We start from the raw sequence: 13,512 nt of genomic DNA on the forward strand, positions 1-13,512 counted from the left end.
AGCTGTGTTGGTGCTGGGCTAAGCAGTTCCTATCATATAACCCCTGAACTGTGTTGGTGCTGGGCTAAGCAGTTCCTATCATATAACCCCTGAGCTGTGTTTGTGCTGGGCTAAGCAGTTCCTATCATATAACCCTTGAACTGTGTTTGTGCTGGGCTAAGCAGTTCCTATCATATAACCCCTGAACTGTGTTTGTGCTGAGCTAAGCAGTTCCTATCATATAACCCCTGAGCTGTGTTTGTGCTGGGCTAAGCAGTTCCTATCACATAACCCCTGAACTGTGTTTGTGCTGGGCTAAACAGTTCCTATCATATAACCCCTGAACTGTGTTTGTGCTGGGCTAAGCAGTTCCTATCATATAACCCCTGAACTGTGTTTGTGCTGGGCTAAGCAGTTCCTATCATATAACCCCTGAACTGTGTTTGTGCTGAGCTAAGCAGTTCCTATCATATAACCCCTGAGCTGTGTTTGTGCTGGGCTAAGCAGTTCCTATCATATAACCCCTGAGCTGTGTTTGTGCTGGGCTAAGCAGTTCCTATCATATAACCCCTGAACTGTGTTTGTGCTGGGCTAAGCAGTTCCTATCATATAACCCCTGAGCTGTGTTTGTGCTGGGCTAAGCAGTTCCTATCATATAACCCCTGAACTGTGTTTGTGCTGGGCTAAGCAGTTCCTATCATATAACCCCTGAACTGTGTTTGTGCTGGGCTAAGCATCACCAGTCTAGATCATCCATCGGTTTGCTTTACCTGTGATCACCTCCTCTTATCCTGGGCTCCCATCCACACCAGGGGGATCTCCACCTCCCTCTCTCCTCCCCCTATCTTCCTCCTCTCTCTCTCTTCCTTGGTTGATAGTGTGTGTGTGAGTGTGTGAGTGTGTCGTCGGTGTGTCTGTCTACTGGAAAGCCAGGAGGAACATGAGCACTACGTTGATGACGACGAGCAACATCATGATCATGAAGACCACCACCTTCTGAGTCTCGCGGTGGAGGTTGCAGCGTAGCACGGTGTTGAGGACGCCCAAACGCTGCCGGGCACGGTGAGCGCCACCGCCGCGAGCCATGTCATAGGCCCCGGCTGGGCCCTCACCCCTCCCCCTCTCCGTCTCTCTCCCCCTCTTCTTCTCCTCCTTCACTACTATCCCGTCGGCCTGTCTTCCGCCTCTCTCTTCCTCTCCCCCTCCTACCGCTTCACCGCGAAGCCTCACCGCCTGTGTTTGAGCACTTCCCTCTTCTCTCTCCCTCCCTCTGTTTTCCGTGTCCTCTCTCTTCCTCTCTGACTCTCTACGTCTTCAGGATGTGAGGTAGAGCTGCAGCTTTCTTGTTACATTCATTTAGTTTTTCTCCTCCCCCGTCCTCTTCTGTCGTTCCCCCGTATCTTCGTTACGTCCACACAGCGCCCCTCTAACATGGCCACCCTTTTCCTTTTTCACATTAGCTTTATTAGAAAGAATGACAAAGCCAATGTTTTCTCTCCTCTCTCCCTCTCTGTCTCTCTCTCCCTCTCTGTCTCTCTCTCCATCTCGCCTCTCTCTCCCTCTCTGTCTCTCCGTCTCTCTGTCGCTCCGTCTCTCTCCCTCCGTCTCTCTCTCTCTTTCTCGCCCGTCTCTCTCTCTCTCTCTCTCCCTCCCTCTCTCTCCGTCTCTCCGTCTCTCTCTCGCTCCGTCTCTCTCCCTCCGTCTCTCTCTCTCTTTCTCGCCCTCCGTCTCTCTCTCTCTCCCTCTCTCTCCGTCTCTCCGTCTCTCTCTCGCTCCGTCTCTCTCCCTCCGTCTCTCTCTCTCTTTCTCGCCCTCCGTCTCTCTCTCTCTCCGTCTCTCCGTCTCTCTCTTGCTCCGTCTCTCTCCCTCCGTCTCTCTCTCTCTCTGTCTCTCCAATGCTAAAATGGTGCCGGGGTCTGCCTGGAGCCACACAACCATACATTCACCTCCCTACAGCGAGCAACCAATCTGGATGTTGAGTGTGTCTCCGTATCCTGGATACCAGGGTGGATGAGGATGGCCTTAGCAACCACGGGGAGGGCGGGATGGAGTGGGGGAGGATGCAGAATAATAGACTGTGTGTGCAGGAAGGGAGGGGGTGGGTGGGCTGTGTGTGTGTGTGTTCGTGAGCTGCCTAGAATTTATTAGTCTCATCAGCTGATGATGGCTGGCCCAACACACAGCCTCACTCACAGACAATCTGTTTGCTTAAAATCGGGATTATTGCATCGGATACCGCTATTTTAGCCAATTAATTAAAGATATATTAAAGCTATAATCCTTTCAATATTTTGCTTCGGGAAGCACCGCAGATATTGAAAGGAGCAAGATGCAAGACTTCACTCTCACACAGTCCGTATCTGTGCAGGTCCATGGGTTCTGTTCACACTGTTACAGCCTGATAGCCAGGGGACCAAAACAGTAAAGAAGTTGAGCCTCGTGCTTCAACACTCTTCGTTGTTGCAGAAATGTACCCACAATTCTGTTTACGTTCTGTATCTATGTCAAATCGCTGAGTCTACCTTTAACACGCAATCACTTAGCAGATGAAATTATTGGATTCTCGAACGCTCTCTATCCCCTCCCCCTTTCGGTCCCTCTCCCCTCCCCTTTCCCTCTCTCTCCCCCTTCTGTATCCCCTCTCCCTTTCCCCTCCCCCTTTCCCTCTCTCTCCCCCGTATCTATCCCCTTTCTCTCTGTCTCCCCATCTCTATCCCCTTTCCCTCTCTCTCCCTCCCCCTCTCCGTCCGTTTCCCTCTCTCCCCTCTCCCTCTCCCCTCTCCCTCTCTATATCCCCTCCCCCCTTTCCCTCTCTCCCACCTCTCTCCCTTTCCCCTCTCTCTCCCTCCCCCTCTCTACTATATCCCCTCACCCCTGTCCCTCTCTCCCCTCTCTCTCTCTCTCTCCCCCTCTCCCTTTCCCCTCTCTATCCCCTCCTCTCTCTGACCTTGATACCCAGATGTAGCCAAACAGACCTCTTTACTGCCACTGCTCATCTCAACCAAACAGACCTCTTTACTGCCACTGCTCATCTCAACCAAACAGAATATGATGACCCAGACTACCTCACTCTGATTCTAATATAGACAGCACAGGAGGATGGTGGTACCTTAATTGGGGAGGTAGGTGGAAAGGTATCCACAACATCAAAAATATGGTTTCCATGGTTTCCATGTGTTTGATGCCATTCCATTCGCTCCTTTGCAGACATTACTATGAGTCGTCCTCCCCTCAGCAGCCTCCACTGACAGTCTACACAGCTGACACATACAGTAGCTGAACATTATACTATAGGGCGGTCTTCTGGAAACAGATTCATCTTAATCCTGGACTATAAGATATTTCCATGGAGGTTTTCCAGGGATGTTCTCTGTTTAGTGAGTCTGCCAGATCAGAGGCAGCAGGGATGACCAGGGATGTTCTCTGTTTAGTGAGTCCTCCAGATCAGAGGCAGTAGGGATGACCAGGGATGTTCTCTGTTTAGTGAGCCCTCCAGATCAGAGGCAGTAGGGATGACCAGGGATGTTCTCTGTTTAGTGAGTCCACCAGATCAGAGGCAGCAGGGATGACCAGGGATGTTCTCTGTTTAGTGAGTCCTCCAGATCAGAGGCAGTAGGGATGACCAGGGATGTTCTCTGTTTAGTGAGTCCTCCAGATCGGAGGCAGTAGGGATGACCAGGGATGTTCTCTGTTTAGTGAGTCCACGTTCTCTTGATAAGTGCCTGAATTGGACCCTTTTCCTGTTCTGGCTAAGTATTCAAAATGTAACAAGTTATTTTGGGTGTCAAGGAAAATCCCTTACAAAAATGTACCTTGGTACTACTATGGTACTTTCACTTATACCATGGTGTATATACCATGGTTTTAGCTTTGAAGTATAATGATAATACTGAGGTACTGTCATTGTACCTAACTATTACCATTATCATTTATACCATGGTATAGACATGGATCATGGTTTTAACCTGCATTGTGCATTTTTATTTTTTATTTTACCTTTATTTAACTCGGCAAGTCAGTTAAGAACAAATTCTTATTTTCAATGACGGCCTAGGAACAGTGGGTTAACTGCCTTGTTCAGGGGCAGAACGACAGAGTTGTACCTTGTCAGCTCAAGGGATTTGAACTTGTTGCCAACCTGAAATGTAGGAGAATGTAGGATACACTATATATACACAAAAGTATGTGGACACCCCTTCCAATTAGTGGTTTTGGCTATTTCAGCCAAACCCGTTGCTGACAGGTGTATAAAATCGAGAACACAGCCATGTAATCTCCATAGACAAACATTGGCAGTAGAATGGCTTTACTGAAGAGCTCAGTGACTTTCGACGTGGCACCGCCACCTTTCCAACAAGTCAGTTAGTCAAAATTCTGCCCTGCTAGAGCTGCCCTGGACAACTTGAAGTGTTGTTATTGTGAAGTGGAAACGTCTAGGAGCAACAACGGCTCAGCCGCAAAGTGGTAGGCCACACAAGCTCACAGAACGAGACCGCCGAGGTGCTGAAGAGCGTAGCGTAGTCCTCGGGTGCAACACTCACTACCGAGATCAAACTGCCTCTGGAAGCAACGTCAGCACAGTAACAGTTTGTCGAGAGCTTCATGAAATGGGTTTCCATGGCCGAGCAGCCGCACACAAGCCTAAGATCACCATGCGCAATGCCAAGCATCGGCTGGAGAGATGTAAAGCTTACCGCCATTGGGCTATGGAGCAGTGGAAACGCGTTCTCTGGAGTTATGAATCACCGTCTGGCAGTCCGACGGACGAATCTGGGTTTGGCAGGTTCCAGGAAAACGCTACCTGCCTGAATGCATAGTGCCAACTGTATCAATCACCACGGTTACAATCAATCAAATGTATTTATAAAACCCTTTTTATAAAGGCCTTCTAAAGTTTGTTAGAGGAGAAATAATGGTCTGGGGCTGTTTTTCATTGTTGGGGTTAGGACCCTTAGTTCCAATGAAGAGAAATCGTAACGCTACAGCATACAATTACATTCTAGACAATTTTGTGCTTCCAACCTTGTGGCAACAGTTTGGGGAAGGCCCTTCCCTGTTTCAGCATGACCATGGCCCAGTGCACAAAGCGAGATCTATACAGAAATGGTTTGTCGAGATCGGTGTGGAAGAACTTGATTTGCCTCCACAGAGCCCATGACCTCAACCCCATTGAACACCTTTGAGATGAATTGGAATGCCGACTGCGAGCCAGACCTCACTAATGCTCTTGTGGCTGAATAGAAGCAAGTCCCTGCAGCAATGTTCCCAACATCTAGTGGAAAGCCTTCCCAGAAGAGTGGAGGCTGTTTAGCAGCAAAAGGGGGGACCAACTCCATATTAATACTCATGATTTTGGAATGAGATGTTCGACGAGCCACGTGTTCACATACGTTTGGCTATGTAGTGTATATGGTAGCCTGATCTTTGGCATTTTGTCATATTATACAGTATTTCTAGTCAAGGGGTGTTGCCCTTGTTTCAGCCAGCAGAGGGAGCCACAAGGTCTAGTGGTTGGTTCATGCGCTCTCACTCTCATGGTAACCTGCCTAGACAGTGAGTCGGTTGAATGAGTCAGCCAAATGAAGAGAAACACACCAGATAAATAAAATATTATCATCAAGTTATAAAGCATATGATATTAAACTTCAAGTTAAGCGGAATGTAATGATATAATATTTGTCATTTTTAATGATGTTTTGATAGTTTAATTAATTTATAAAAGCCTGTTAGCATAGAAGCTAACGGCAGCTAATGAAAGCTCCAGTCAAGCTAGCCTGTCGTAGTCATGGTGACAGGACCAATGAACATTCATACAGAGTGTAAACAAAGGGAAACGTTGTAACTTGAGTTTTTAGGGATTTGTTGAGAATTACATGATGAAAATGTGCCTATGAGATAAGATGATAATTAATACCTTTTTACAAATAGTTTTTTAGTATGTTGGCTATTTAGAATAGTCAGTTGAATGAGAGAGAGCCAACTGAAAACTGCATTTACTGTAAGAAAGAAGCACCAAATAAACTAACTATTTTAAATCTTCAAGGTTTTAGACAGCATTCATTCTTCTCACCAGATTCCAAGGTTTAAGAGGGTACGCTACATGACTAGACCATGTGTGTTGTGGTTTTTCACTCTGAGTTTTAAGGGGTTCAAGAGGGTACTAGGCCTATGCTTTGCCATTGCAGAGTTAGTAGGCAATGTTGCATTATGTGAGTACTATAAATTATGTTTTTGGTCACTTTACCCGAAAAATGGTGGGACACAGACCATAATAATATATCGTAAACAACTGCCATGCTTTCATGTTTCACTGCATGCTGTTAGTACAAAAACATGTTTATTGTTCTACCATGGTTCATTTTTTGGGGTCACTACCATGGCAGGAAAATACCATGGTACGAATGCAAATACCATTGTATTATCCTGCTATGGTGGTGAACAGAAAACAGGATATTTCCTTCATTGTATTAGCATGGTACATTTTTGTAAGGGACACATGGAGTAAAAATAACCTTATTTTATTTAGGAATGTAGAGTGGAGTAAAAGTACAAATGTAAAAAAATAAAAAATAAATAGTAAAGTCAAGTACAGATACCCCCAAAAACTACTTAAGTAGTACTTTAAAGTATTATTACTTAAGTACTTTACACCACGGTCCTCATCCTTGGTTGTTCTAGGTGTTCTATGTAGTGTATACTGTATGGTGTCATGCATCTATGACATCTATGGTAACTATGGCAACAAGGCAATAACAATCCTGTGTTTACAGCCTCTGTCTCTCCCATACGGTGCATTCGGAAAGACCCCTTGACTTTTTCAACATTTTGTTACGTTACAGCCTTATTCTAAAGTGGATTAAATATGTGTTTTTCCTCACCACTTGGGGCTTCCAAGTGGCACCAGCGGTCTAAGGCACTGCATCTCAGTGCTAGAGACGTCACTACAGACAACCTGGTTCGATTCCAGACTGTATCATAACCGGCCGTGATTGGGAGTACCATAGGGCGGCGCACACCTGTTTCCATTGATCATCCTTGAAATGTTTCTACAACTTGATTGGAGTCCATCTGTCTATACTGTATAAGGTCCCACAGTTGAAATTGCATGTCAGAGCAAAAACCAAGCCATGAGGTTGAAGGAATTGTCCATAGAGCTCTGAGACAGGATTGTGTCGAGGCACAGATCTGGGGAAGGGTACCAAAAAATCACCAAGAACACAGTGGCTTCCATCCTTAATAAAATGGAAGAAGTTTGGAACCACCAAGACTCTTCCTAGAGCTGGCTGCCCGGCCAAACTGAGAAATTGGGTGAGAAGGGCCTTGGTCAGGGATGTGACCAAGAACCCAATGGGCAATCTGACAGAGCTCCAGGGTTCCTCTGTGGAGATGGGAGAACCTTCCAGAAGGACAACCATCTCTACAGGACTCCACCAATCAGGCCTTTATGGTAGAGTGGCCAGACGGAAGCCACTCCTCAGTAAAAGCACATGACAGCCTGCCTGGAGTTTGCCAAAAGGCATCTAAAGGACTCTCAGGCCATGATAAACAAGATTCTCTGGTCTGATGAAACCAAGATTGAACTCTTTGGACTGAATGCCAAGCATCACATCTGGAGGAAACCGGGCACCATCCCTACGGTGAAGCATGATGGTGGCAGCATTATGCTGTGGGATGTTTTTCAGAGACAGGGAGACTTCTCAGGATCGAGGGAACGATGAACGGAGCAAAGTACAGAGAGATCCTTGATGAAAACCTGCTCCAGAGCGCTCAGGACCTCAGACTGGGGCCAAGGTTCACACAGCCAAGACAACGCAGGAGTGACTTCGGGACAAGTCTCTGAATGTCCTTGAGTGGCCCGGCCAGAACCCAGACTTGAACACGATCAAACATCTCTGGAAAGACCTGAAAATAGCTGTGCAGTGACGCTCCCCATCCAACCTGACAGGGCTTGAGAGAACCTGCAGAGAAGAATGGGAGAAACTCCCCAAATAAAGGTGTGCCAAGCTTGTAGCTTCATACCCAAGAAGAATCAAGGATGTAATCGCTGCCAAAGGTGCTTCAACAAAGTACTGAGTAAAGGGTCTGAATGTGATATTTCAGTTTTTTAGAACAATTTCTATAAATCTGCTTTTGCTTTGTCATTATGGAGTATTGTGTAGATTGATGAAGAAAAAACGATTACAATTGTATTTGAATAAGGCTGTAACGTAACAAAATGTGGAAAAAGTCAAGGGGCCTGAATACTTTCCAGAATGTACTATATCTCTTCTCTCTCTGCCTCTCTCTCACTCTGCCTCTCTTCTCTCTGCCTCTCTTCTCTCTGCCTCTCTCTCACTCTGCCTCTCTTCTCTCTGCCTCTCTCTCACTCTGCCTCTCTTCTCTCTGCCTCTCTTCTCTCTGCCTCTCTTCTCTCTGCCTCTCTTCTCTCTGCCTCTCTTCTCTCTGCCTCTCTCTCACTCTGCCTCTCTCTCACTCTGCCTCTCTCTCACTCTGCCTCTCTCTCACTCTGCCTCTCTTCTCTCTGCCTCTGCCTCTGCCTCTCTTCTCTCTGCCTCTCTTCTCTCTGCCTCTCTCTCTCACACTCTGCCTCTCTTCTCTCTGCCTCTCTCTCACTCTGCCTCTCTCTCACTCTGCCTCTCTCTCACTCTGCCTCTCTCTCACTCTGCCTCTCTCTCACTCTGCCTCTCTCTCACTCTGCCTCTCTCTCACTCTGCCTCTCTCTCACTCTGCCTCTCTCTCACTCTGCCTCTCTCTCACTCTGCCTCTCTCTCACTCTGCCTCTCTCTCACTCTGCCTCTCTCTCACTCTGCCTCTCTCTCACTCTGCCTCTCTTCTCTCTGCCTCTCTTCTCTCTGCCTCTCTCTTCTCAATCCTCCCTCTGCCTCTTCTCTCTTCGCTCTCTCCTCGCTCTTCTCTCTCGCCTCTCTCTCTTCTCTCTCTCTTCTCTCTCTGCCTCTCTCTCACTCTGCCTCTCTCTCACTCTGCCTCTGCCTCTCTTCTCTCTCGCCTCCCTCTCTCCTCTCCCTTCTCCTCATCCTCTCTCTGCCTCCCTCCTCTGAGTGTGTGTGTGTGTGTTTGTGTGTGTGTATGAATGCATGTGTGTATGAGTGTGTATGTGTGTGTGTATATGAATGCATGTGTGTGTGTATATGAATGCATGTGTGTGTGTGTGTTTGTGTATATGAATGCATGTGTGTATGAGTGTGTATGAATGCATGTGTGTATGAGTGTGTATGAGTGTGTATGAGTGTGTATGAGTGTGTGTGAGTGTGTGTGAGTGTGTCTATTCCATCTTCCAGGTTATTTAGTATTCTCCTCCAGTAGAAAGGCTTGGAGGAATTCACAGCGCTTTAGCCACAACAATAAATCAAATCAGCTTTGTCCCTCAATGAGTCAATTTAAACCTTTACTGCCCTTGTCTCCAACGAAGCCCCATGGAGCCCGGCTCTAAACACAAGTCAAAGCGGAGGTAATTGTTTCACCAGGTGGGTCCTAATTATTCACGCTAATTCTGAGTGACAACCAGGATAGGGGCGGGGCTTGGAGGGAACACCTGAAAAATCTGAGCTGTGCCAGGGCGGCCTCTCAGGAGCTGATGTGTACCCACAATGCACTGGGAGGTCTTAGGGAGTTCATTCATAAACACAGCAGGTTAGGGAGCTACAGATTTAATCAAAACTCATATTCTACTTAACTCTGGAGAGAGACCGACAGAGAGACGGACAGACAAAACAAAAGGCTACCTCATTTATGGCCAGTTGTTCCCCACCTCCGCCTGGGTGTCCAAAGTGATGTCTGGAACTGCGGAACTCTTCATAGAGGTCTTCATCACTGCCTAGATCATCACCCGGCCCCAGACTGGTCTTCTCTCCACCCCCGTCTGGTACTATCATGGGGGGGAGGGGGGGGGGGGGGGAGGGGGGGAGAGAGAGAGAGAGAAAACAACATAAAACCTCCGTCTCATCCCTCTTCAGATGGGGCATTTTAGCACATTAATTAAGAAAACATATCCGACTTTTCTGCAAATACAACAAAACAGTCCACAAAACTAAAAAAAATGGTTATCAAACAAAGAACAGGTCTGAGCTGCAGCTGAGTTCCAACCCAGTTGTGGTGATCTGAATCCTCATTGCTCATAACTCACGGCCTAGTTGGGACGCGAAGACCTCTCACTGAGACACAGTGACATTAAAAGAGAGAGGGAAGAAAACCCGTGGCAGCATGTTAGTGACCACTTTAATATCCTAACAGTATTCCGGATAGTAGCTCATATCTCGATTAAGATCTCATTCTGGATAAGCTGTTTACATACAAATTTTGATATTCCGCTCATGACTATCCCCTGTATCCATTAATAAATAAAATTCCTGATTTAAGTTTACGTGTGTTAAATGGAATAGTAACTGAAATCTGGACAATGACCTCTCACGTGTATAATATAATATTAACTCCTGCCCATTTATATATTTCTTGCAGTAAAATGGTACAACACATTTTTTATTTTGTCTCGAGAACAGAGTGGAGAAATATGATTTCAGCATCTCTTGAGAAAATGTGAATGTGAGTGTAACGCGTTATCTTTAACACTGGCATGCAAGCAGACAGTATTTCAACCACATCAAATGTGCACCCAAGATGAACTGAAGTCTAATCAGAAACGTGTTTCATCGTTTTCTCAGCTTTAATTTCCTTAAAACCGGTCAAACCGATGACATTTTGGACCATGTTGCACAGGACACATTTTTCCACTGTTTTGGAGTTCTTGCATATTTTTCTCCCCGGTCCCTAAATGAAACAGACAACTTTAGCGTTGTTAAATAGATTACTAATGCATTCATTCTATCAATGTAATACATTATTCTGGTGAGAACTACTTTATTTAGTCTTCTCGGGGGCAACAAGTTACGACAGAAGAGAAGCTGCATGTATCAAACTATAGTTGACACACAGTGGCCTAACAAATGTAGGAAATTATAATAGGGCCTAACAAATGTAGGAAATTATAATAGGGCCTAACAAATGCAGGAAATTATAATAGGGCCTAACAAATGCAGGAAATTATAATAGGGCCTGACAAATGTAGGAAATTATAAGTAGAAACGTGTCTAAATTATGGTCAAGTAACTAGTAATAAATGATAGTACATGTATTATAATAGTCTAAATGATTATGGAATTATTATGGAGGATTGAATTGCTCAGGTAGCCTACTTTTTGAAGTCACTTGTTTTTACATCATTACACAACACCCATGATATGCAAAACTGAATAACTGAGTGTCCCGGATATATTGGTGTGCATGTAAACACACTCTTTGCCCTCCGAGTGGCATCATCACAGTTCTCTCCCTGACTGTAAGTACCTGCCCCTGCAGCTATAAATATTCTCCTGTCTATCTGTCCAATCTCATCAATACATCCCTGCTCTTCAAACAGCTGTTGCCACGGCGAGTCTCCATGGTGACAAATCACCGTGGAGACAGGGAGTCAGGCTTAATGAGAGAACACAGAGCGTTCAGACCCCCTCGGGCGATCAGGAGAAAGGGATTTGGCGCATCACTCTGCCATTAAAAAATGCACATATTCAACCCCCAGAGCTGTGCAGTATTTTAGGACCACATTCTATTAATACGATATAGACTGCCTTTTCCATTTCAGCAGTATTCAAGAATGAAGAATCATCTAAAAGCCTCTAGAGGTTGGATGGGGTATAGAGGATCTGTTTAATCATGTGTAAAAATGAATCTTCCTTTATTCTCTTAGCCCAAATGGCAACCACTGGACCTCACACAGTGCCACACATACACTGTGGCAGAACAATTGCATAGTACATATTAAAACACGATTGATGAAACAGTTGACTATCTTTTTATGATCGTAATTTACATCCAGATGCTGTAATATGTGTTTTCAATACAAATGAATGACATTACATTTCAATAATATTACATATATTATATATTCCAGTCAAACGCTCCCTAAAATACTAACCGATCTGGCCCAGGTATCCTGGAAAGATTTTGACCTCATTCCGCCAGTAGAGGATGCCTGGTTATTCTTTAAAAGTGCCTTCCTCACCATCTTAAATAAGCATGACCAATTGAACAAAAATGTGAACCAGGAACAGCTTAGCCCTTGGTTCACTCCAGACCTGACTGCCCTTGACCAGCACAAAACATTGTGTGGCATACTGCATTAGCATCGAATAGCCCCCGCGATATGCAACTTTTCAGGGAAGTTAGGAACCAATATACACAGGCAGTTAGGAAAGCAAAGGCTAGCTTTTTCAAACAGAAATTTGCATCCTGTAGCACAAACTTCAAAAAGGTTCTAGGACACTGTAAAGTCCATGGAGAAAAAGAGCACCTCCTCCCAGCTGCCCACTGCACTAAGGATAGGAAACACCGACACTATCAATCAAGAATTTCAATAAGCATTTTTCTACGGCTGGCCATGCTTTCCACCTGGCTACACCTACCCCAGTCAACAGCTTTGCACCCCCCACATAAACTTGCCCAATCCTCCCCCGTTTCTCCTTCAACCAAATCCAGATAGCTGATGTTATGAAAGAGATGCAAAATCTGGAACCCTACAAATCAGCCGGGCTAGACAATCTGGACCCTCTCTTTCTAAAATTATCCGCCACAATTGTTGCAACCCCTATTACTGGCCTGTTCAACCTCACTTTTGTATCGTCTGAGATCCCCAAAGATTGGAAAGCTGCCGCGGTCATCCCCCTCTTCAAAGGGGGAGACACACAAGACCCAAACTGTTATAAACTTATATCCATCCTGCCCTGCCTTTCTAAGGTCTTCGAAAGCCAAGTTAACAAACAGACCACCGACCATTTTGAATCCCACCGTACCTTCTCTGCTATGCAATCTGGTTTCTGAGCTGTCATGGGTGAACCTCAGCCACGCTCAAGGTCCTAGACGATATCATAACCGCCATCGACAAAAGCCAATACTGTGCAGCCTTATTCATCGACCTGGCCAAGGCTTTCGACTCTGTCAATCACAGCATTCTTATCAGAAGATTCAACAGCCTTGGTTCCTCAAATGATTGCCTCACCTGGTTCACCAACTACTTCTCAGACAGAATTCAGTGTATCAAATCATGCTCTTCAACCGATCGCTGCCCGTACCTGCCCGCCCGTCCAGCATCACTACTCTGGACGGTTCTGACTTAGAATATGTGGACTCCAAATACCTAGCAGTCTGGTTAGACTGTAAACGCTCCTTCCAGACTCATATTAAGCATCTCCAATCCAAAATTACATCTAGAATTGGCTTCCTATTTCACAACAAAGCATCCTTCACTCATGCTTCCTAACATACCCTCGTAAAACTGACCATCATATCGATCCTCGACTTTGGCGATTTCATTTACAAAATAGCCTTCAACCCTCTACTCAGCAAATTGGATGCAGTCCATCACAGTGCCATCTGTTTTGTCACTAAAGACCCATATACTACCCACCACTGCAACCTGTATACTCTCGTTAGCTGGCCCTCGCTTCATATTCGTAGCCAAAC

General features: G+C 45.7%; 1 protein-coding gene across 6 annotated transcripts in view; it reads right to left on the minus strand.

Moving 5' to 3' along the window:
* LOC110489553 (rho guanine nucleotide exchange factor 4) overlaps positions 1–13,512 on the minus strand; it is a 77,241-nt gene that overhangs the window by 20,411 nt on the left and 43,318 nt on the right. For 4 of the 6 annotated variants that reach the window (XM_036945712.1, XM_021562278.2, XM_036945713.1 and 1 more), the window contains one exon: positions 9,723–9,865. In XM_036945712.1, the coding sequence (XP_036801607.1) occupies positions 9,723–9,865 (143 nt within the window). Of the gene's footprint in view, positions 1–749; positions 1,551–9,722; positions 9,866–13,512 lie in introns of those variants that run through there. The other 2 variants (XM_036945715.1, XM_036945716.1) reach the window with 2 other exon arrangements.

The sequence above is a fragment of the Oncorhynchus mykiss genome, chromosome 15, assembly GCF_013265735.2.
Source record: "Oncorhynchus mykiss isolate Arlee chromosome 15, USDA_OmykA_1.1, whole genome shotgun sequence".
Taxonomy (NCBI): domain Eukaryota; kingdom Metazoa; phylum Chordata; class Actinopteri; order Salmoniformes; family Salmonidae; genus Oncorhynchus; species Oncorhynchus mykiss.